This window comes from Plectropomus leopardus, chromosome 5 (assembly GCF_026936395.1).
Source record: "Plectropomus leopardus strain MGB_pleo_1.0 chromosome 5, ASM2693639v1, whole genome shotgun sequence".
NCBI classification, from domain to species: Eukaryota; Metazoa; Chordata; class Actinopteri; order Perciformes; family Serranidae; genus Plectropomus; species Plectropomus leopardus.
Genome location: NC_142180.1, coordinates 39,200,519 through 39,225,268, shown reverse-complemented (window position 1 = coordinate 39,225,268; position 24,750 = coordinate 39,200,519). Strand labels below are relative to the sequence as shown.

Below are 24,750 nucleotides of genomic sequence, written 5' to 3'. Positions count from 1 at the left end.
TGTCAGATGTTCACGCTCTGGGACGCCGTTATGTTGATCAAGAAATGCACATGAAGATGAAGCAGCATGGTCCTTATGTTCCTACAGCAACACGCACTGTGAGGAGGGTCGTGATTAGGCAGCCACAAATGGTTAAATTTAGGCACATTTAGGCACATGGTAAAGTGTAGAAAAACAAACACACACACACACACACACACACACAGAGGAAGCAAACTCCTGCACTGCTTATGTAACGTGGTTACCGGCAGCGTTATTACCTGACGCCACGCTTCAGTGTTTAAAGTTCACGCCAACGTTTTTTTGTCCCACCGCGTTATTGAGTTGTCAGATGGAAATTAGGTCGTAAGCTAAATTTCAGACTAGTTTATTTATTTGTCATATGCAAGTTAACACAGTCAGCAATGCAATGAAATGTTCATGGACGAGAAGAACCAGTCAACTCACTATTCAAAACAATAAAAATAGAATAAAAATAGAAGAAATAGATTTTACAAAACAGATATATCTATATAAATGTGCAAGGTCCAGAATGTGATTATTAGCACGTCTGTCCGTCCTGAAGAGGGATCCCTCATCATCCTCTGCCGCTCTTCCTGAGGTTTCTTCCTCTTTTCCCGTTACAGGGGTTCTTTTTCGAGAGTTTTTCCTCTGGTGATGTGAGGGTCTGAGGGCAGAGGGATGGTGCCTGCTGTAAAGCCCTCTGAGGCAAACCATGTTTGTGATAATGGGCTCTATGAATAAAAGTGACTTGACTTAACAAGATCTAAGGTGTGTGTGCATGGATTTGTCTGTGGCAAATATGGGGTTAATGCAGTGCCTCAACCGGTTTATGTTGAGTTAAGGAGCCTGACGGTAAAAGCTTTCAGTCTTTTGGTGCATGCAGCCAGTCTACCAGCTGGTAGCAGGCAGAAAAGACCGTGTGCCGGATGGCTGCAGTCCTCGATAAATCTGCGCGCCTTCCCCAGACACCGGCTGCGGTAAACATCCCGGATGGAGGGGGGGCTGTGTCCCCTGATGCACTGAGCCCTCTGCACCTCTCTGTGGTGTTTTCCGGCTGTGACTGGAGCAGTTCTCCTCCCGCGCCGCGGTGCAGTCCGTCAGCAGGCTCTCCATGGTGCACCTGCAGAAGTTGGTGTGGATTCTGGTGTTCATATAGTACCAAAATCATGAAAAAACACCATAGTACAGCATGTTTTCGTAAGTCAGACTGGAAGTCATGAGGGTCATACCAGTTCTTCTCATTTCTCCGGGCCTCGTGCAGGTTCACCGTCGCCTCCTCCCGCTACCTCGCCAGTCGCTCCCTCGTCTGCATCTTGAACTGGACCCCCCTCCGTCACTCTGCGTGCTGGAGGGCGTCTGCCAGCCTTTCCGGAGCAGATCTGGCAGCCCCTGAACGTTCAGACGCGTAGAAATTCAAATGGAAAGAAGCCCGTTGACGCCCGGGAAACCTCACGACAGGCGAAGAGCAGAAACGGCAGCCGGCCGTCCAAGTCCTTCTCAGGGTCGTCCACGAACGTCTGCGGCGTCTTCTTCAACGCCGGGTTGAATCTTTCAACTCGACCATCGGTCCGCGGTCGGTCCGGCTGGCTCTTGACGGCTGAGACTCCCAGCTGCTTGTGGAAGAGCTGCATTAGCGTGGAGGTGAAGCTGGTCTGGTCCGCTGGTCTGTCAGGATCTGGTCCAGTTCCTTCTGGAGTACAGCTGCACCAACACCAGCACAGCACAGCAGGACCTAACGTCCTCCAGACCAGGGTCCAGCTCTGCTTCACCAGTCTAACCCAGGACACCTCAAAGTTCAGTAAATCAATAATCCTGAAAACACCTCAAAGTTCAATAAATCATCAATAATGACGCTTGTTTTTGAATCCTCTGAATATTGATTATTGATTGGTGTGGCTGAATACTGTTTTTGGAATCCTCTGATTATTGATTATTGATTGGTGTGGCTGACAGTTGTTTTTTTGAATCCTCTGATTATTTATTATTGATTGGTGTGGCTGAATATTGTTTTTTGGAATCCTCTGATTATTGATTATTGATTGGTGTGGCTGACAGTTGTTTTCTGGAATGCTCTGATTACTGATTATTGATTGGTGTGGGTGATAGTTGATTTTTGGAATCTTCTGATTATTGATTTGTATGGCTGATGCTTGTTTTTGGAATCCTCTGATTATTGATTATTGATTTGTGTGGCTGATGCTTGTTTTTGGAATCCGCTGATAATTGATTATTGATTTGTGTGGCTGATGCTTGTTTTTGGAATCCTCTGATTATTGATTATTGATTTGTGTGGCTGATGCTTGTTTTTGGAATCCTCTGATAATTGATTATTGATTTGTGTGGCTGATGCTTGTTTTTGGAATCCTCTGATTATTGATTATCAATTACTGTGGCTGGTCGGTGTTTTAATGGGGTGTCAGCTGTGTGTTCGGGGCTGAAATAAATAGCTGCTGTGTTTCCTGTAAACTGCTCACAGATCAGATTCACTCATCAGAAAGAAGTCACACGTCCACACAGTCGGTGTGCCAGCTGCTGTTCTGCACAGCTTTCACTGCTTTTACTGGTTTCACTGCTTTTACTGGTTTTACTGGACAGTTAAATAGAGTTTGATGAGTTTCAGGCTTCAGATCAGCTACAGTCATTCAGCAGAGGCACCGAGAACAGCCCCCCCCCTCCCCCCCTCAGTTTCTGATGCTGATGTCACACTTGAAGCTCCGCCTCCCCCAGACGCTCACCGGCGTCAGGCTGTGTTCGGGCGACTCATCGGCGCTCCACTGATCACTTGACAGCATGTGAGTAATAGATTACTATTTAAAGCTGAAAACATCAGCTCGTCAAACGGTGATGGATGCATGACGGGACATGTGACGGAGCGGCGTTGTATTGATTAGGTTATTGATGACGGCTGAATCAAGTGGGTTTTGTTTATTCGGGTATTTTCTGTGACGTCACCAGACTCACGTTTTTGGATCGTGTTTCGCGATTTTTAAACGTTGCTATTATTTTCTGCATGAGTGACAACGGTGGGAAATCTGAACGCATCACAGTGAGAGGCCACACCCCCTAGCAGGAGGCGGGGCCTGAGGTGTGACAGAGCCGGCATCTTATTGCACAACCAATCAGCTCTCTGCGCTGCTGACAGTCTGAGAATTATTGATAAGGCATCCATTCTGACAAGAAGTCCTGATCGATCAGTCCGACCGCCGCCAAGCTCCAAAACAACTTCCTGTTCCCAAAGAGTCTTTTCTTTCAAAAATAAAAGCTGAAGGAGATAAACATGAAGAGAGTTCAGAGGTTCAGTCTGTCAGTCAGGGTTGATCAATAACAGCTGATCAATAACTGATCACCAGAGTGTTGAGACTTCCTCCAGACGACCAATCATCCATCACTTTCCATCACTGAGAGTCTGTTGGGACTACTTTGAGTGGCGGATAAATGAACATGAGACTCGAGAGGACTCATCAGCAGACTCGACGACCGCTGCTCGAGTCGCAGCAGACAGAGCTCAGATTTTAACCCTCTGAAACTTGAGCTGATCGGCTCAAATTCTTCCAAAAACACGGGAGGAAGGCGACAAGCAATCAAAGAAGAAATGACCCAAAAATCAACAAGAAATGAGTCAAAAGTTACAAGAAAATGACCCGAAAACGAGTACAAAAAAAAATACAAATACAGACAGTAAAAAAACCAAAAACCAAAAGGGCTAACAAGAGCTGGAAAAAGGGGGCTTGAATTTTACAATAATTCTGTAAGATATCTGTAAATATGGAATCACAGCCTCTATAAAAACTTTGTGTTTTTCTTTTTCATTTCCTGCAGTTAGTGGAACATTTCTTACCAAGTTGCTAGCTGCCTTTTTTTCCCGTATTTGGTGTTCAGAGTTCAAAGGGTTAAATCCAGTGAGAGACGTCTGACAGCAGCAGGAGAAACGTGACGTAGCTGCAGGTTTCAAAGGGTTAAACAGCTGCAGATGTCACAGGAAGCTCCAATCGGCCGGCTAATCAATGGGTCCATGGACCGAACATTTCAGGATTAATTATTGATCAGCAGATTCACAGCGTGAGGACGCCAGCGATCCATCTGCTGCAGGTTTAATGCTTTGAAACCTGGACAAACGCGGGGAGAAGGCGACGAGCAACTTCAACACATGACCCAAAAATTAAAAACTAATTATTTAAAAAAATTACCTGGAAAAAAGAGAAAATGACCCCAAAACATGCTGACATTTACTTTTAAATATATGTAGAACTTCTCTCTTTAACAAAGTTTTAAATTATAAATCTTGTTTTCTGGACATTTTTCCTTTTTAATTGTTTCTAATCTCTCCGTTATTCCCAATAATCTCCAGCTCTTTGATCCTTTTTCACATTTCTGGAAACTTATGGAACATTTTACAAAAAGTTGCTCGATGCCTTTTTTTCCACGTTTTTAGAAATAACCAGAGTTCAAACCTTCCAATCAGAAAGAAACCTCACTGATCAATCAGCCGATCATCTGAGGATCAATCAGCCGATCATCTGAGGATCAATCAGCCGATCAGCTGAGGATCAATCAGCCGATCAGCTGAGGATCAATCAGCCGATCATCTGAGAATCAATCAGCCAATCAGCTGGGGATCAATCAGCCGATCAGCTGAGGATCAATCAGCCGATCAGCTGACAGATGTGGGAGGAGCATCAGGACGGACTGTGAGTGTCTCTGCAGTCTGTTCCTCCTCTCTGTGGGGGGGGGCAGTCTGTCTGTGGGGGCCCTGCCTCCTCTAGCCCTTTGATTGGAGGATCTCCTGCTCCTGCTCCTCCTCTTGCTCCTCCTCCTGATGTGCTTTTCATTTCAACTGAGACAACACTGGGATCTTCACCTTCTGCTGCTCCTGCTGCTGCTCCTCCTGCTGCTGCTCCTGCTGCTGCTCCTGCTGCTGCTCCTGCTCCTGCTGCTGCTCCTCCCATCCAAAACTCAGCCACCATGCTGACCTCTGCTCTAGCTGGCCCTTGGCCTCCTGCTGCTCCTCCTGCTGCTCCTCCTGCTGCTCCTCCTGCTGCTCCTCCTGCGTCAGGGAGCTGGTTGGAGGAGGACAAAGCTTCAGTGGTGATGGCGGCCGTCTGAGTGACCCAGTTCAGCTCTGCCCTCACCTCCCCCCCGCCTCCTGCAGCAGGAGAGGAGGAAGAGGAGTGAGGGTCAGTGTGGGGCCCTGGCTGGGGAGCGTTGGGTCCCGGTTGGGTTGTGTTGTTGGTTGGCCGCCCCACCGTGGCGGCGGCGGCGGCGGTGTTGTTGTTGTTGGTGTTGTCCTGCAAGGCGGTCTGATTCTGACCCGCCTGCTGGTTCTGAAGCAGCATCTCCTGAATCCGGATCTGCTGCAGGATCGCAGGGAGCTCATAGTGATGGAAGAAGTAGATCATAGAGTGCTGAGGAGGGTAAACGGGAGGAGCAGTAGGAGGAGAGAGAAGGAGGAGAGAGGAGAGATGAGAAGAGAGAGAGAGAGAGAGGAGGAGGAGAGAGGAGAGAGAGAGACAGAGAGGAGAAGAGGAGGAGGAGGAGGAGAGAGGAGAGGAGAGGAGAGGAGAGGAAAGCGAGAGAGAAGAGAAGAGAAGACAGAGAGAGGAGGAGGAGAGAGAGGAGACAGAGAGGAGGAGGAAAGAGGAGAGGAGAGAGAGAGAGAGGAGGAGAGAGAGGAGGAGAAGCATCAATCAATCACGTTTTTCCTTATTTTATATTTTCACCGTATTTATAGACAGACTGATACAAACATCAACCTGCTGCAGCTGTTAAAGTAAAACAGTAAAACACCTGAGCGTGAGGTCACATTTGTGACGTTTGTCATGTTGGTGATATTTATGACATTTGTGATGTTTGTGATTTTCATGTTTGTGATGTTGGTGTTTGTGATGTTGTTTGTGATGTTGTTTGTGATGTTGTTGTTTGTGATGTTGTTTGTGATGTTGTTTGTGATGTTGTTGTTTGTGATGTTGTTTGTGATGTTGATGTTTGTGATGTTGATGTTTGTGATGTTGTTTGTGATGTTGGTGTTTGTGATGTTGTTTGTGATGTTGTTGTTTGTGATGTTGTTGTTTGTGATGTTGTTTATGATGTTGGTGTTTGTGATGTTGTTTGTGATGTTGTTTTTTGTCATGTTGTTGTTTGTGATGTTGTTGTTTGTGATGTTGTTTGTGATGTTGTTTGTGATGTTGTTGTTTGTGATGTTGTTTGTGATGTTGATGTTTGTGATGTTGATGTTTGTGATGTTGTTTGTGATGTTGGTGTTTGTGATGTTGTTTGTGATGTTGTTTGTGATGTTGTTGTTTGTGATGTTGTTTATGATGTTGGTGTTTGTGATGTTGTTTGTGATGTTGTTTTTTGTGATGTTGTTGTTTGTGATGTTGTTGTTTGTGATGTTGTTTGTGATGTTGTTTGTGATGTTGTTTGTGATGTTGTTTGTGATGTTGTTTGTGATGTTGTTTGTGATGTTGATGTTTGTGATGTTGATGTTTGTGATGTTTGTGATGTTGGTGTTTGTGATGTTGTTTGTGATGTTGGTGTTTGTGATGTTGTTTATGATGTTGTTTATGATGTTGGTGTTTGTGATGTTGTTGTTTGTGATGTTGTTTGTGATGTTTATGATGTTGGTGTTTGTGATGTTGTTTGTGATGTTGTTATTCGTGATGTTGTTTGTGATGTTGTTGTTTGTGATGTTGTTTGTGATGTTGTTGTTTGTGATGTTGTTTGTGATGTTGTTTGTGATGTTGTTTGTGATGTTGGTGTTTGTGTTGGTGTTTGTGATGTTGTTGTTTGTGATGTTGTTTGTGATGTTGGTGTTTGTGATGTTGTTTGTGATGTTGGTGTTTATGATGTTGTTTGTGATGTTGTTTGTGATGTCGTTTGTGATGTTGATGTTTGTGATGTTGTTTGTGATGTTTGTGATGTTGTTTATGAGGTTGTTGTTTGTGATGTTGTTTGTGATGTTGGTGTTTGTGATGTTGTTTGTGATGTTGGTGTTTGTGATGTTTGTGATGTTGGTGTTTGTGATGTTGTTGTTTGTGATGTTGTTTATGATGTTGGTGTTTGTGATGTTGTTTGTGATGTTGTTGTTTGTGATGTTGTTTGTGATGTTGTTTGTGATGTTGGTGTTTGTGATGTTGTTTGTGATGTTGGTGTTTGTGATGTTGTTTGTGATGTTGTTGTTTGTGATGTTGGTGTTTGTGATGTTGTTTGTGATGTTGGTGTTTATGATGTTGTTTATGATGTTGTTTGTGATGTTGTTTGTGATGTTGTTTGTGATGTTGTTTTTGATGTTGTTTGTGATGTTTGTGATATTGTTTGTGATGTTGTTTGTGATGTTGTTGTTTGTGTTGTTGTTTGTGATGTTGGTGTTTGTGATGTTGTTTGTGATGTTGGTGTTTATGATGTTGTTTGTGATGTTGGTGTTTGTGATGTTTATGATGTTGTTGTTTGTGATGTTTGTGATGTTGTTTGTGATGTTGGTGTTTGTGATGTTGTTTGTGATGTTGTTTGTGATGTTGGTGTTTGTGATGTTGTTTGTGATGTTGGTGTTTATGATGTTGTTTGTGATATTGTTTGTGATGTTGTTGTTTGTGATGTTTATGATGTTGGTGTTTGTGATGTTATTCGTGATGTTGTTGTTTGTGATGTTGTTGGTGATGTTGTTTTTTTTGATGTTGTTGTTTGTGATGTTGTTTGTGATGTTGGTGTTTATGATGTTGTTTGTGATGTTGTTTGTGATGTTGGTGTTTGTGATGTTGTTTGTGATGTTGGTGTTTGTGATGTTGTTTATGATGTTGTTGTTTGTGATGTTTGTGATGTTGTTGTTTGTGATGTTTGTGATGTTGTTTATGATGTTGGTGTTTGTGATGTTATTCGTGATGTTGTTGTTTGTGATGTTGTTTTTTGTGATGTTGTTTGTGATGTTGTTTGTGATGTTGTTTGTGATGTTGTTTGTGATGTTGTTGTTTGTGATGTTGTTTGTGATGTTGATGTTTGTGATGTTGATGTTTGTGATGTTGTTTGTGATGTTGGTGTTTGTGATGTTGATGTTTGTGATGTTGTTTGTGATGTTGTTTGTGATGTTTATGATGTTGTTGTTTGTGATGTTTGTGATGTTGTTGTTTGTGATGTTGTTTGTGATGTTGGTGTTTGTGATGTTGTTGTTTGTGATGTTGTTTATGATGTTGGTGTTTGTGATGTTGTTTGTGATGTTGTTATTCGTGATGTTGTTGTTTGTGATGTTGTTTGTGATGTTGTTGTTTGTGATGTTTGTGATGTTGGTGTTTGTGATGTTGTTTGTGATGTTGTTGTTTGTGATGTTGTTTGTGATGTTGGTGTTTATGATGTTGGTGTTTGTGATGTTGTTTGTGATGTTGTTTGTGATGTTGTTTGTGATGTTGGTGTTTATGATGTTGTTTGTGATGTTGTTTGTGATGTTGATGTTTGTGATGTTGTTTGTGATGTTGTTTATGATGTTTATGATGTTGTTGTTTGTGATGTTGTTTATGATGTTGTTGTTTGTGATGTTGTTTATGATGTTGGTGTTTGTGATGTTGTTGTTTGTGATGTTGTTTGTGATGTTGTTTGTGATGTTGTTGTTTGTGATGTTGTTTGTGATGTTGGTGTTTGTGATGTTGTTGTTTGTGATGTTTATGATGTTGGTGTTTGTGATGTTGTTTGTGATGTTGTTTGTGATGTTGTTTGTGATGTTGTTTGTGATGTTGGTGTTTGTGATGTTGTTTGTGTTGTTGTTTGTGATGTTGGTGTTTGTGATGTTGTTTGTGATGTTGTTTGTGATGTTGGTGTTTGTGTTGGTGTTTGTGATGTTGTTGTTTGTGATGTTGTTTGTGATGTTGGTGTTTGTGATGTTGTTTGTGATGTTGGTGTTTATGATGTTGTTTGTGATGTTGTTTGTGATGTTGTTTGTGATGTTGATGTTTGTGATGTTGTTTGTGATGTTTGTGATGTTGTTTATGAGGTTGTTGTTTGTGATGTTGTTTATGATGTTGGTGTTTGTGATGTTGTTTGTGATGTTGGTGTTTGTGATGTTTGTGATGTTGGTGTTTGTGATGTTGTTTGTGATGTTGTTTATGATGTTGGTGTTTGTGATGTTGTTTGTGATGTTGTTATTCGTGATGTTGTTGTTTGTGATGTTGTTTGTGATGTTGTTTGTGATGTTGTTTGTGATGTTGTTGTTTGTGATGTTGGTGTTTGTGATGTTGTTTGTGATGTTGTTGTTTGTGATGTTGTTGTTTGTGATGTTGTTTGTGATGTTGTTTGTGATGTTGGTGTTTGTGATGTTGTTTGTGATGTTGGTGTTTGTGATGTTGTTTGTGATGTTGTTGTTTGTGATGTTGGTGTTTGTTATGTTGTTTGTGATGTTGGTGTTTATGATGTTGTTTATGATGTTGTTTGTGATGTTGTTTGTGATGTTGTTTGTGATGTTGTTGTTTTTGATGTTGTTTGTGATGTTTGTGATGTTTGTGATATTGTTTGTGATGTTGTTTGTGATGTTGTTGTTTGTGATGTTGTTTGTGATGTTGGTGTTTGTGATGTTGTTTGTGATGTTGGTGTTTATGATGTTGTTTGTGATGTTGTTTGTGATGTTGGTGTTTGTGATGTTTATGATGTTGTTGTTTGTGATGTTTGTGATGTTGTTTGTGATGTTGGTGTTTGTGATGTTGTTTGTGATGTTGTTTGTGATGTTGGTGTTTGTGATGTTGTTTGTGATGTTGGTGTTTATGATGTTGTTTGTGATATTGTTTGTGATGTTGTTGTTTGTGATGTTTATGATGTTGGTGTTTGTGATGTTATTCGTGATGTTGTTGTTTGTGATGTTGTTTTTTGTGATGTTGTTGTTTGTGATGTTGTTTGTGATGTTGGTGTTTATGATGTTGTTTGTGATGTTGTTTGTGATGTTGGTGTTTGTGATGTTGTTTGTGATGTTGGTGTTTGTGATGTTGTTTATGATGTTGTTGTTTGTGATGTTTGTGATGTTGTTGTTTGTGATGTTTGTGATGTTGTTTATGATGTTGGTGTTTGTGATGTTATTCGTGATGTTGTTGTTTGTGATGTTGTTTTTTGTGATGTTGTTTGTGATGTTGTTTGTGATGTTGTTTGTGATGTTGTTGTTTGTGATGTTGTTTGTGATGTTGATGTTTGTGATGTTGTTGTTTGTGATGTTGTTTGTGATGTTGTTGTTTGTGATGTTTATGATGTTGTTGTTTGTGATGTTTGTGATGTTGTTGTTTGTGATGTTGTTTGTGATGTTGGTGTTTGTGATGTTGTTGTTTGTGATGTTGTTTATGATGTTGGTGTTTGTGATGTTGTTTGTGATGTTGTTATTCGTGATGTTGTTGTTTGTGATGTTTGTGATGTTGTTGTTTGTGATGTTTGTGATGTTGGTGTTTGTGATGTTGTTTGTGATGTTGTTGTTTGTGATGTTGTTTGTGATGTTGGTGTTTGTGATGTTGGTGTTTGTGATGTTGTTTGTGATGTTGTTTGTGATGTTGTTTGTGATGTTGGTGTTTATGATGTTGTTTGTGATGTTGTTTGTGATGTTGATGTTTGTGATGTTGTTTGTGATGTTTGTGATGTTGGTGTTTGTGATGTTGTTTATGATGTTTATGATGTTGTTGTTTGTGATGTTGTTTATGATGTTGTTGTTTGTGATGTTGTTTATGATGTTGGTGTTTGTGATGTTGTTTGTGATGTTGTTTGTGATGTTGTTTGTGATGTTGTTGTTTGTGATGTTGTTTGTGATGTTGGTGTTTGTGATGTTGTTGTTTGTGATGTTTATGATGTTGGTGTTTGTGATGTTGTTTGTGATGTTGTTTGTGATGTTGTTTGTGATGTTGTTGTTTGTGATGTTGTTTGTGATGTTGGTGTTTGTGATGTTGTTTGTGTTGTTTGTGATGTTGGTGTTTGTGATGTTGTTTGTGATATTGGTGTTTGTGATGTTGTTGTTTGTGATGTTGGTGTTTGTGATGTTGTTTGTGATGTTGGTGTTTATGATGTTGTTGTTTGTGATGTTGTTTGTGATGTTGGTGTTTGTGATGTTGTTTGTGATGTTGTTTGTGATGTTGGTGTTTGTGATGTTTGTGATGTTGTTGTTTGTGATGTTGTTTGTGATGTTGGTGTTTATGATGTTGTTGTTTATGATGTTGTTGTTTGTGATGTTGTTTGTGATGTTGTTGTTTGTGATGTTGTTGTTTGTGATGTTGGTGTTTGTGATATTGTTTGTGATGTTGTTTGTGATGTTGGTGTTTGTGATGTTTGTGATGTTTGTGATGTTGTTGTTTGTGATGTTGTTTGTGATGTTGTTGTTTGTGATGTTGTTTGTGATGTTGTTTGTGATGTTGTTTGTGATGTTGTTTGTGATGTTGGTGTTTGTGATGTTGTTTGTGATGTTGGTGTTTATGATGTTGTTTGTGATGTTGTTTGTGATGTTGTTTGTGATGTTGTTTGTGATGTTGGTGTTTGTGATGTTGGTGTTTGTGATGTTGTTTGTGATGTTGTTGTTTGTGATGTTGGTGTTTGTGATGTTGTTTGTGATGTTGTTGTTTGTGATGTTGGTGTTTGTGATGTTGTTTGTGATGTTGTTGTTTGTGATGTTGGTGTTTATGATGTTGTTGTTTGTGATGTTGGTGTTTGTGATGTTGTTTGTGATGTTGTTGTTTGTGATGTTGGTGTTTGTGATGTTGGTGTTTGTGATGTTGTTTGTGATGTTGGTGTTTGTGATGTTGTTGTTTGTGATGTTGGTGTGTGGGTGATGTCGGCTGTGGTTCTGACCTGGATGAATAGCCAGGAGGTGACGAGGGCGAGGCTGCTGTACTGCCCGTTGAAGCGATAGTGATAGGCGTAGAAGGCAAAGTGGTAAAGGTAGAAGAACCTGATGAATACAAATAGCTCATGTTCAAACACCTCACAGATAATCCTGAAGAACCTTCAAATTCCCCCCAACATCTTCCACACATCCACCACTATTTTCATGGAAAGCTCTTCCATATTTTGGTTTATTTGCAGATTCACATGTTCAGAAAAGACAGAAAAATACAATGAAAAAGTGTCAAGAGTCAGCAGGAGAAGTTAGTAACAAAAATATCTGAAGGATATCATCTGCTGTTAGAAAACTACAACCATTCATAAAAAGATAGGAACAAAGATTAAAGAACTAATCCACACTCATGAAAAGTGGCACGCTCGTCCAGCCAAAATTTCAAAATTTAAAATTTTGGTGGTTTCAGAAATATGTGTGGCAAAATGGTTTCCCAGCACCTCCTGACATATAGTCCCAATGACCAGTTTCACCAACAATTACGAAATTCGGTACACTTATGTATCATGCCCAGATGCACAAAAGAGACTATTGGACCCAAAACCCAACAGGTCAGCCATTTTGAATTTTTTGCTCAGTTTTGCCAATTTTGGGCCTCGTACTTTTGCCATCTCATCCTACAGGATTAATCTGATTGACTTCAGAATTGGTGTGTCCATTCTCAACCCTTGGTGATGAAAAGTTATCACAGGTCTGCCCAAAACTTTTACGGTTTTCCCGTTACATGGTGTACAACTTTGATGTCTCGGCATACAACCGGAAATTGTTGTAAGTTTGGTGAAAATTGTCCGATCTGCCTGAAACTTCATAGGCTTGATAAAGGTGACAATGTATAACAATGTTCACTTGTCGTAGCAGCACCACCTAATGGCAACAGGAAGTAAGCCTGACATTTATGATTGGATTTACATGATATTTACATGGTTTGGTCTATAAATGTACACTAAAATGACATGGAAACTGTGTCCCCTCCACTGCCACCCAGTGGCCACTGAAAGTACTACACCATGTAATATATCTCACTCCAGGGTCCAAACTGCGTGAATTATCTGACTTTGACAGAGATAAGCGACCGTGTCAGTCGGAGTCCCGCAAGGAATCCCGACATGCGTGGGGGTGCGAGGGCCCTTTCATCGCTGCTTACAGCTTTAATGTTGAGGTTGTTCTTCCTAACAAAACTCAACACCTGCTGCTTCACTCACCTCACCGGCACATCTGTGGAGCACTGAGGACCTGTCCTCACAGAGCAGACAGAGGACAGGTGTGGTGCTTCACAGGTGTGACAGTGAGGTGAGTGAAGCAGCAGGTGTTGAGCTCCCTCTGTGTCCCTCTTAAGTTGGTCCTGATCAAATAAAAAGAACAGCAGTCTGAGGACGGAGCCCTGAGGGACTCCAGATGTCTCAGAGGATTATCATCTAGTAGTCCATAAAATCCCTTAAAGTCTCCATTAAGAATTTAAGGGATTCTCTTTAGGTCAGACCTTCTGTTGGTTAAGGCTCTTTGAAAAGCCTTGACTGGTGTTTCAGAGTTAATGTAGGAGTTTTTGAGGGACTTCCTGTTTGCGAGGTTTGGTCAGTGACTCACCTCAGCCAGTGGCGTTTGCTGGTGTTGGTGTGGCAGCAGATGGCATCATATTGATCCGCCAACCAGACAATGAGGATGATGTAGAAGGCCGTCGTCGTGTCGTTGAAGAACTCCGACATGATGGCCTCCATGCCTGGTGACAGGATGTGACATCACAGGGGCGACTTTTAACTCTATTCAACCCAATTATTATTCAATACTTAGTCACTCATTAACCAATCATTAAACAATGATTACTCATTAACCGATAATCACTCATTAACCAATCAGCAGCCTGAAACTCGACTGCCTTGAAAACCTTGAGTCTCCAGGACTCTGACTTACCAACGAGAGCCAGGATGACGGTGAGCAGAGGGGCTGCTGGGAAGGCGATGGTCATGTTCATCTCCAACATCTGGAGCAGGTCCACTGAGACCGGGACAGACCAGGACCAAATAAGAGGGGGGACAGACCAGGACCACATCAGAGGGAGGACAGACAAGGACCACATCAGAGGGAGGACAGACAAAGACCACATCAGAGGGAGGACAGACCAGGACCACATCAGAGGAAGGACAGACCGGGACCACATCAGAGGGGGGACAGACAGAGACCAGGTAAGAAGAGGGCAGACAGAGACCAGGTCAGACGGAGGACAGACAGAGACCCGGTCAGACCACATGTTGTACAGATTGAGGACTGGTGGTGTGAATGTTGCACTGACCAATGAAGACGAAGATCTGGTGGTGGGAGTACCGGAGCAGCATGGACACAGACAGAGTCTGGAACACAGAACACAGTTTGGACTCTTTAAATCACTGACTGAAGGTTCTCCTGTCCTTTCAGAGGTTGAGGTCTGATCTAGAACAGACCCTCACTGTCAGAGTCCGCGTCTGGTTCTACTGATCAGCTGCAGAACGTTCTCACTTACAAATATGACCATGATGACGAAGGCCGCCAGGTAAGAGGTTCTAGCCATCCACATGCTGACGAACCGGTAATGTTCTCCAGACACCACATTTCTGAGGAACCCTGTGGAGAAACACAGAGTAACATGAACAACCTGCTGACGACCCACAGCATCAAACACCCGAACTACACAGAACTAGGCAGAGGAACCCTGGTTCTCTCATGAGAGCAGAACACCAGAGGAACCATGGTTCTGTGTCTCGGGTTTGGTAATTAGGGTAGTTGATGAGAGAACCACCATCTGTTTTTTATAAAATAAAAGCTGGATCTGTTTAGAATGTGGAAATATTTTGAAAGAAACCAACTTTTTTCTCTTTGTACTGTTTTACTTTTGTCTCCAGTGACCTTTGACCCCCATCCCCTTCCAGTCTCTACCTTTGTTCTCCTCATTCTCTGCGAGCGCCTTCACGCTGGACATCAGGATGTCATCGTACCCCAAAAACTCGTCCAGCAGGAAGCGACTGAAGCCGTCACCAAAACATTCGTCTTTCATGGGATCTACATAGGGGACATCACAGGTGGAAAGGTGTTACAGTCATGTGACCGTCAGGTGGAAAGGTGTTACAGTCATGTGACCGGCAGGTGTTATAGTCATGTGACCGTCAGGTGGAAAGGTGTTACAGTCATGTGACCGACAGGTGTTATAGTCATGTGACCGTCAGGTGGAAAGGTGTTATAGTCATGTGACCGACAGGTGGAAAGGTGTTACAGTCATGTGATCGACAGGTGTTATAGTCATGTGACCATCAGGCGGAAAGGTGTTACAGTCATGTGACCGACAGCTGTTATAGTCATGTGACCGTCAGGCGGAAAGGTGTTACAGTAATGTGACCGACAGGTGTTATAGTCATGTGACCGACAGGTGGAAAGGTGTTACAGTCATGTGACCGACAGGTGTTATAGTCATGTGAACGGCAGGTGGAAAGGTGTTACAGTCATGTTACTGACAGGTGGAAAGGTGTTACAGTCATGTGACCGACAGGTGTTATAGTCATGTGACCGTCAGGTGGAAAGGTGTTACAGTCATGTGACCGGCAGGTGTTATAGTCATGTGACCGTCAGGTGGAAAGGTGTTACAGTCATGTGACCGACAGGTGGAAAGGTGTTACAGTCATGTGACCGACAGGTGTTATAGTCATGTGACCGTCAGGCGGAAAGGTGTTAGAGTCATGTGACCGACAGGTGTTATAATCATGTGACCGACAGGCGGAAAGGTGTTACAGTCATGTGACCGACAGGTGTTATAATCATGTGACCGACAGGTGTTATAATCATGTGACCGACAGGCGGAAAGGTGTTACAGTCATGTGACCGACAGGTGGAAAGGTGTTACAGTCATGTGACCGACAGGTGTTATAGTCATGTGACCGGCAGGTGGAAAGGTGTTACAGTCATGTGACTGACAGGTGGAAAGGTGTTACAGTCATGTGACCGACAGGTGTTATAGTCATGTGACCGACAAGTGGAAAGGTGTTACAGTCATGTGACCGACAGGTGTTATAGTCATGTGACCGTCAGGCGGAAAGGTGTTACAGTCATGTGATCGACAGGTGTTATAGTCATGTGACCGTCAGGCGGAAAGGTGTTACAGTCATGTGACCGACAGGTGTTATAGTCATGTGACCGTCAGGCGGAAAGGTGTTACAGTCATGTGACCGACAGGTGGAAAGGTGTTACAGTCATGTGACCGACAGGTGTTATAGTCATGTGACCGTCAGGTGGAAAGGGGTTACAGTCATGTGACCGACAGGTGTTATAATCATGTGACCGACAGGCGGAAAGGTGTTACAGTCATGTGACCGACAGGTGTTATAATCATGTGACCGACAGGCGGAAAGGTGTTACAGTCATGTGACCGACAGGTGTTATAGTCATGTGACCATCAGGCGGAAAGGTGTTACAGTCATGTGACCGACAGGTGTTATAGTCATGTGACCGTCAGGTGGAAAGGTGTTACAGTCATGTGACCGACAGGTGTTATAATCATGTGACCGACAGGCGGAAAGGTGTTACAGTCATGTGACCGGCAGGTGGAAAGGTGTTACAGTCATGTGACCGACAGGTGTTATAGTCATGTGACCGGCAGGTGGAAAGGTGTTACAGTCATGTGACCGACAGGCGGAAAGGTGTTACAGTCATGTGACCGACAGGTGTTATAGTCATGTGACCGTCAGGCGGAAAGGTGTTACAGTCATGTGACCGACAGGTGTTATAGTCATGTGACCGTCAGGTGGAAAGGTGTTACAGTCATGTGACCGACAGGTGTTATAATCATGTGACCGACAGGCGGAAAGGTGTTACAGTCATGTGACCGGCAGGTGGAAAGGTGTTACAGTCATGTGACCGACAGGTGTTATAGTCATGTGACCGGCAGGTGGAAAGGTGTTACAGTCATGTGACCGACAGGTGTTATAATCATGTGACCGACAGGCGGAAAGGTGTTACAGTCATGTGACCGACAGGTGTTATAATCATGTGACCGACAGGCGGAAAGGTGTTACAGTCATGTGACCGACAGGTGTTATAGTCATGTGACCATCAGGCGGAAAGGTGTTACAGTCATGTGACCGACAGGTGTTATAGTCATGTGACCGTCAGGTGGAAAGGTGTTACAGTCATGTGACCGACAGGTGTTATAATCATGTGACCGACAGGCGGAAAGGTGTTACAGTCATGTGACCGGCAGGTGGAAAGGTGTTACAGTCATGTGACCGACAGGTGTTATAGTCATGTGACCGGCAGGTGGAAAGGTGTTACAGTCATGTGACTGACAGGTGGAAAGGTGTTTCTCACCCAGGGTGACGACCATGACAGGGATGTTGAGTCTCTGCCTAGTGCTCTGGGACAGACGCAGAAAGCCATACTCTAGAGAATACTCCACGATGTACTCCTCCTGAGGCCACACTGAAACAACAACAATGACAAACATTTACATCAACAACAAACAACAAACGACGACAGCTCAGGTTGGCTTAATCACATGACTGTGATGTAGCAGGAAATCAGACTGTTAGCATGTTAGCAGCTTCCATGGACGTATTATAAATCTGGATACAGCTGTGGGGGCGGGGCCTCGTTCTATCCTATGAGAGCTGCTCAGTGGCGCATGAAGCAGAGAAAACTCTTTTTCCGGGTTTAGAAATGTGTAAAATACCCGGATCTACTGGCCCATAGAGCAGCGTAGTAGAGATTAATGGCAGCCGAAAATCACTGAGTTCGGCCAAGTGTAGCCGAGTGGTTAACTCCCGCCAGCGGAGCGACCGACTTCTGGATTAGCGGCTAGCTTAAATGGAGATCTAAAAATAACACATTAGCAGGATTCTTTCATGAGTTTTTTCATAGGTGAGAGTAGGAACGAAGATCGACCGGTAAATCGAGAGCTTTGCCTTTCAGCTCAGCTCCCTCTTCACCACGACAGATCGGTGCAGAGTCCGCATTACTGCAGACGCCGCACCAATCCGCCTGTTGATCTTCCGCTCCATTCTTCCCTCATCCATGAACAAGACACCCTTTTCTGGCTGAGAACCATGGCCTCAGATTTAGAGGTGCTGATTCTCATCCCGGCCGCTTCACACTCGGCTGCGAACCGATCCAGCGAGAGCTGAAGGTCACAGCCTGATGAAGCCAACAGGAACACATCATCTGCAAAAAGCAGTGACCCATTCCCAACCCTGGCGGAGTCCAACCCTCACTGGAAACGAGTCCGACTTACTGCCCGCAATGCAGACCAAGCTCCGGCACCGGTCGTACAGGGAATGAACGGCCCGTATCAGGGGGTCCGATACTCCATACTCCCGGTAACCTCCCTCAGGATTCCCCGAGGGACACGGTCGAATGCCTTCTCCAAGTCCACAAAGAACATGTGGACTGGTTGGGCAAAATCCCATGCACCCTCAAGGATCCTGCCAAGGTTCCAGAGCTGGTCCACAGTTCCATGACCAGGACGGAAACCGCATTGCTCCTCCTGGATCCGAGGTTCGACTATCCAGCGGACCCTCCTCTCTAGTACCCCTGAATAAACCTTACCAGAGAGACTGAGGAGTGTGATCCCCCTATAGTTGGAACACAACCTCCGGTCCCCCTTCTTAAAAGGAGGGACTACCACCTTGGGTGCCAGTCCAGAGGCACTGCCCCCGATGTCCACGCAATGCTGCAGAGTCATATTAACCATGACAGCCCCACAACATCCAGGGCCTTAAGTAACTCTGGGCGGATCTCATCCACCCCCGGGGCCCTGCCACCGAGGAGCTTTTTGACCACCTCGGCAACCTCAGCCCCAGAGATGGGAGAGCCATCTCCCAAGTCCCCAGGCCCTGCTTCCTCACCAGAAGGTGTGTCGGTGGGATTGAGGAGGTCTTCGAAGTATTCCTTCCACTGATCCACAACATCCTGAGTCAAGGTCAGCAGCGCACCGTCCCCACCAAACACAGTGTTGACAGAGCACCGCTTCCCCCTCCTGAGATGCCGGATGGTGGTCCAGAACCTCTTTGAAGCCAGGGCACCACCATCACCGCTGGTGTCCACCAACGGGTTTGGGTGTTGCAGTCACGACAGGCACCGACCACCTTACGGGCACAGCCGCCTCAAAAACGGAGGCACGGAACATGGCCCATTCTGACTCAATGGCCCCCTCCTCCCCCGGGACATGGTCGAAGATCTCCCAGAGGTGGGAGTTGAAGCTCCTTCTGACAGGAGATTCTGCCAGACGTTCCCAGCAGACCCTCACAATGCGTTTGGATCTGCCAGGTCTGACCGGCATCCTCCCCCACCATCAGAGCCAACTCACCACCAGGTGGTGATCGGTTGACAGCTCAGTCCCTCTCTTCACCCAAGTGTCCAAGACGTCCGACGACACAACAACAAAGTCGATCATCGAACTGTGTCAGAGGGCGTCCAGAGGTTTGATTTTAAGTAATTTATTTTTTATTTTATTTTGAAAGTATAGTTGTGTAAGACAGGGTTCATAAAGATTGTTACCGATAACGTTTCCAGGACTTTAAGTCAGAGTTTAAAGAAAATAAAACTTTAAATGGCTGGAGTTTTTGGACATTTTTCTAATAAAGTAAAAACTTTAATGTTTTCCTTTGTTTCCTTAATGATTTTTAAAGAAAAAGTTTTGGCTATTTTTCCTTTCTATAAAAAAAAAAACATTAAAATTACGGTTCTCGGGTTACTTCTATGATCTTGTCTCAAATCTGATTTACATCAACATGACAACATGTGACGGAAAATATAATAATATATAATATGTATATAATAATACATGTTTTCCTTGTGACACCAGGAGGACAGAGGAGGAGGAGACAGAGGAGGAGCAGACAGAGGAGGGGGGTGTTACCTGCTCGGGTCATCATGTCCAGGTGAGACGCTGCGTCCTGCAGCGGCTGCATACCTTTAGTGGTCTGACTGAAGGACACATCCTGGCTGTCGTTGACTCCTCCTCCTCCTGATGCCCCGCCTCTTCCCACACCTCCACCAATCAGAGACGGCTTCAGACGAGGCTCCATGTCCAGCTCAAACTGCAGCAGGAGACAGGAAGTGCTCAGAGAGCGACAAGAAGTGGCAGGAAGTGCTCAGAGAGTGACAGGTGTGGCATGCGACTGACCTGCACCGAGCTGTTGTCAAACATCTCCAGGGTCATCTCCTCCTCCTCCTCCTCCTCCTCCTGCAGCGCTGCCAGGCTGAGCCCGGCCACTCCTCCCGCAGCCTCTTCCAGCTCCTCCTGGAGGCCCGAGGAGTCGTAGTACTGCAGGAGCACCGGCGCCCGGCTGGAGTTCCTCTGGATCTCCACACGCAGAATCCCGTCCCTCGGCCAGCGGTCCCTCACCTCCTCCAGACAATTAATGGGAGAACGGGAGAAGGCGATGTGGATATAGGCCAGGATGAAGAGGACAAAGAGCGCCTGAGGAGGAGCAGAGGAGGAGGAAGGAGGAGGAGAAGTAGGAGCAGGGAGGAGGAGGAGGAGATTAGAGGAGGTAACTGACTCAGCAGGTTGTGTCATGACGGTTAAGTCACTGTGATTGGCACGTTCAACCGGGTGTTTAGTTTCACTGCAGAGTCACCTGAAGCAGCCAGATGTTGGTGGCTCTTAGCAGGTTTGTCTGCGGTGTGAACGGGGCTTAACAAAGGCCCGGAGGTGTGACTGCTGTTAATCTGATGGAGCGGCACAAACACCAGCCTCCGTTCAGCCCGACAGTTTAATCTCATTCCTGCAGAACGTTTACTGGAACGTTCTCCTCATATTTCCGTTTACGTTTCCACAGACATTCACGTATATGTTCCCTTATAATGTGTCATCAACGTGTGTCTTTCACTTTAAATAGGACAACTTTCACACCGTGTGATATGTCTTTAACATTTTACTATAACACACCTTTCACACCCTATTTGACTTTCTGTCCTGGACATGTTTCACATCTTGTTGTGTGTTTGACTTCATGTTTAGAGAGCTGTTTCACACCTTGAGCAGGACGAAGAACTCAAAGACTCTCCTGAAGGATGGCGGAAACAGTCGGGCATATGTGACGGCCATTTTGAAGAAGAGGGCGTGAAAGAGGCGATCCCGCACGTTGATGAGGGGGTTCTGGTTGATGTTGGGGTTGCGGAGGCGGTTGGGTCCCATGTTGTTGTTGTTGTTGTTGTTCAGAGGGACGTTATTGTTGTTGGCCTGGTTCTCAGACATGATGTCAGTCTCTGGATTATTCCGCTCGCTCTGCACAATCCAACAGCTGACTTTAAGTCAGCATGGCGTCTGGTCCGAGGAAAAACTTTGACCCAGGATCAGGTGATGAAGGCGTCCACAGGGTCCGATTCACACCCAGCAGAGAGTCAAGGGACTGTTCACACAAATGACACTGAAAACCAACCATTGAAAAACACACATTAATTAATCTATCCTTCAAACCTTCATCCATTCACAAACTGAAACCTTCATCTCTTACTGACACACCTCAACATCACAATGCAGTAAATAAACGCAGTAAAGTACAGTAAATAAACACAGTAAAAAAAAACAGTAAATAAACACAGTTAAGTACAGTAAATAGATACAATAAAGTACAGGAAATAAACACAGTAAATTATAGTAATAAAGTGTTTAAACCCTGTATTGTTTGTCTGTTACTCTCTGTACTGGTTAGTAGTAAGTAAGTAGTTGTAGTAGTACTAATAGTCAAGTCAAGTCATTCTTATTTATAAAGCCAGTTATCACAAATCACAGTTTGCCTCAGAGGGTTCACAGCAGGCACCATCCCTCTGTCCTTAGACCCTCACATTGACTAAGAATAAGTATGAGTAGTCACCGTATTAATAATGTCAGTCATATCAGTAGTATTACAGCAGTAGTGTCAGTAATAGTGTTAATGGTATTAGAAGTATCAGTATTTGCCATTTCAGTAGTATTATCAGCATTAGTAGTATCAGCAGTTTTGCAGTAGTAGCAGTAGTCTCAATAGTTGTGGTTTTAACATTAGTAGTAGTCGTATCAGTAGTCATAGTATTAATGTCAGTAATATCAGTGGTATTACAGTAGTGTCAGTATCATATTAATAGTATTAATAGTATCAGTAATATAAATAGTATCAGCAGTGGCAGTAGCAGTAATATTTTTGGTTTCAATAATAGCAGTAGTATAAATAGTAACAGTAGTAGCTGTAGTATAAATAGTAGCAGTAGTGGCAGTAGTATTATAGTAGCAGTAGTTTCAATAGTATCAGTAGTAGTTCAAGTTCAAGAAATTGTTATTGTCCCCAAAGGGGCAAATTATTGTGCAGCCAGCAGAAGTGCATCAGTGTAACAATACAAACGAAAAAACACTGCATCTGAAATCACACTGAATCATTTAAAAAAGCGGCGGGAACATCTGAATCCCTCCATCTGTTGGTCCTGCGTTTCAGCTCATTAAACCTGCGTCCAGGTGGAAGCAGTGAGAAGCGGCGGTAACGTGGACGGCTCGGGTCGGCCAGCGCCGACCGGGTCTCCCTTAAAGACGATCGTTTAGTGGCACTCCGGCAGCCTTACTGCACACCTTAACAGCTCCCTGCAGTCCCAAACCAACAGCCACGGGAAAAGTGAGCGCTGATTCAATAAAACAAGAGTAAAACTTCTCATAAAGTCTGGAAACTACAAAGCTTACGACACAAACACATGCGCTGGTGAGCTTTTTTACAGACGGCATCAGCGTGAGGGGCGGCGCTCAGTCTGCCGTCACTGATGGTGCCACGATATTTATAGTTATCCACGACCTCGACCGCCTGATCATTGACGACCACGGGACAAGACCGGAGCAGTTCTCCTAAAATCTGTTGTCATCTTTTTTGTCTTGGACACATTTTTAGTGAGGAGGGACGACTTCCATCACTCAGTGGACTGAGATATGACTGATCTGTGCTCAGGGTCATCAGCGTTCAGGAAGGAGATGATTCCTGAATCATCAGCAAACTGGATGATGTGACGCCGAGCATATTGGCTCAGACACTCTTTTGTATATAGGACAAACAAAAGAGCGGAGAGGACACGCCGCCGGGGGGACCAGTGGAAGAAAACAGGGCTTTGGATAAAACGCCTTTGACCCTAACACGCTGCGACCTTGCGGTTAAAAAATTCATCAACCGACACATCAGTCCAGGGTTAATGTCGCGATGGCTCTGTAGCCGTTAAAAGCAGAAGAATCATCAATAAAAACAAGTCGCACAAAAGTTTGGGCACCCTCTAAGTGAATTAAAATCTCGTTTCAAAGAGGGCCTGTTGCGTCATCCACCCCCCAGCCGGACCTGAAAGCAAACTGGAGCGGGTCCAGAGGAGCCTGAACTGCTACGGGCCTGCAGTCCCTGAGCCTCCGAGGAGACTGTTTCTGTACAGGACTGAGGACCTCCACAGACCAGGAACCCTGCTGAGCAGGTGTAGTACAAGTATTAATAATAGCAGTAGTAGTAGAAGTATTAATAGTATCAGTAGTATAAATAGTACCAGTAGCAGTAGTATTATTTGTATCAGTAGTAGTAATAATAGTATCAATAGTATAAATAGTACCAGTAGCAGTAGTATTATTTGTATCAGTAGTAGTAATAATAGTATCAGTAGTATAAATAGTAGCAGTAGCAGTAGTTTCAAAAGTATCAGTAGTAGTAGTATTGATACTAGCAGTAGTATAAATAGTAACAGAAGCAGTAGTATTAATACTATCAGTAGTAGTAGTAGTAGTAGTAGGAGAAGTATTAATAGTCAAGTCATCAGCCCTCAGAGGGTTTACAGCAGGCACCATTCCTGTCCTCCCAAAAAAAACCTATAACAGGGGTAGTAGTAGTAGTAGTAGTAGTAGTAATATCAGTAGTTGTATTAGTAATAGTAGTTGTAAGCAGTAATAGTAGTAGTTAGTTATTGGTGGTATTTGGTATATTAGAAGCAGTATCAGATGTTTGTAGTTTTGGGGGCCTGCTAACAGCTAACACTTTCTCTGTCAGTAATAGTAGTAGTATAAGCAATAGTAATAGTAAGTAGTGGTTAGTAGTAGTTATTAGCAATTAGCAGTTTTAGTGGCCTTCAGAGTGAAGGTAAAAACATCCTGAGGCTAACAGCTAACACTTTCTCGTTCGGAACTAACGTTCGCTCCAGTTTAGCATGTAGCCGTGTTACCTGTTAGGGGCTCGCCAGGTGTGTGTCCATGCTCGCGGCACCTGCTCAGTGTTTCCATTGGAGCAAACAAATAAACAAACACACAAACAAACAAACACACAGGCTGAGAAACGCAGCAGCTAGCCGGTTAGCACTGTTAGCAGGTCCTTTCCACAGGAAGCTACAGGTGCTAGCGGCTAACGCGGTTCCACTGTGGAGCGCAGTTAGCTGGCAACTAGCGGGACTCCGCGAGGACACATTTCAGTTTCATCCAGACTGTGAGAAACACCTGAGACCGATCAACTGACAGCTCACAGAGCTACCAGCTAACACAGCTGCCAGCTAACAGACCGACGGCTGCTGTTTATCTGACGGAAACAACCAGGGCGGAAATACGGGTCCTTTGGTCACTGAGCGCTCAGCCCACAGTTCTGTCTGCAGGGCAGACATGACCGGCTGAGGGCAGAATGAATCCAGCGTCTCTCTGGCGCGAAGGTTTGAAGTCTTTAAAGACAAAATGGTCTGTTTGAAAATCCAACTATCATTTCTGTTTTTACAGTTTCTGGCTTCCATAAATGCTAACACGTTTAAGGGGGGGGTTCACCGCATTTATTAATCTTTTTTTTTAATGTCATTTTTTAACAACCACCAAAAACTTTTAAAGAACCTTCCAACCCCCACCTAACAACTAAAAAAATATCACAGATTTAAAAAAAAACATCGCTGAAACTTTTTGAAGAAAAAGAAAATAATATATAAAATAACAAACT

At 43.9% G+C, this 24,750-nt stretch overlaps 1 protein-coding gene across 4 annotated transcripts; it reads right to left on the bottom strand.

The window, feature by feature from the left end:
* Positions 1–351: 351 nt before the first annotated feature.
* On the bottom strand, positions 352–24,378 carry tmem259 (transmembrane protein 259). Of its 4 annotated transcripts, none has more exons than XR_015776703.1 (13): positions 24,002–24,378; positions 20,829–21,222; positions 19,974–20,270; positions 19,707–19,887; positions 17,162–17,272; positions 14,744–14,866; positions 14,331–14,431; positions 14,124–14,181; positions 13,745–13,828; positions 13,421–13,553; positions 11,791–11,890; positions 1,233–5,405; positions 352–1,123 (listed from the first exon to the last, which is right to left on the bottom strand). XR_015776703.1 is itself a non-coding variant. In XM_042484129.2 (12 exons), exons 2-12 carry the CDS (start codon positions 21,048–21,050, stop codon positions 4,680–4,682), a joined length of 2,136 nt encoding a protein of 711 aa, XP_042340063.2. In that variant the 5' UTR covers positions 21,051–21,222; positions 24,002–24,378; the 3' UTR covers positions 352–4,679. The 4 variants fall into 4 exon arrangements, 2 of the variants coding, with proteins under 2 accessions (XP_042340063.2, XP_087934368.1); XR_015776702.1 differs by having other exon boundaries at positions 352–1,790; positions 1,826–5,405; XM_042484129.2 differs by having other exon boundaries at positions 352–5,405.
* Positions 24,379–24,750: the final 372 nt, after the last annotated feature.

Coding starts and splice junctions, on each gene's coding strand:
- tmem259 (XM_042484129.2), bottom strand. CDS start 21,050: ATGTCTGAGAACCAGGCCAACAACAATAACGTCCCTCTGAACAACAAC. Junction 11,891..13,420: donor AGCAAACGCCACTGGCTGAG/GTGAGTCACTGA, acceptor TGTATTCATCAG/GTTCTTCTACCTTTACCACT. Junction 5,406..11,790: donor CCTCCTGGCTATTCATCCAG/GTCAGAACCACA, acceptor TACCCTCCTCAG/CACTCTATGATCTACTTCTT.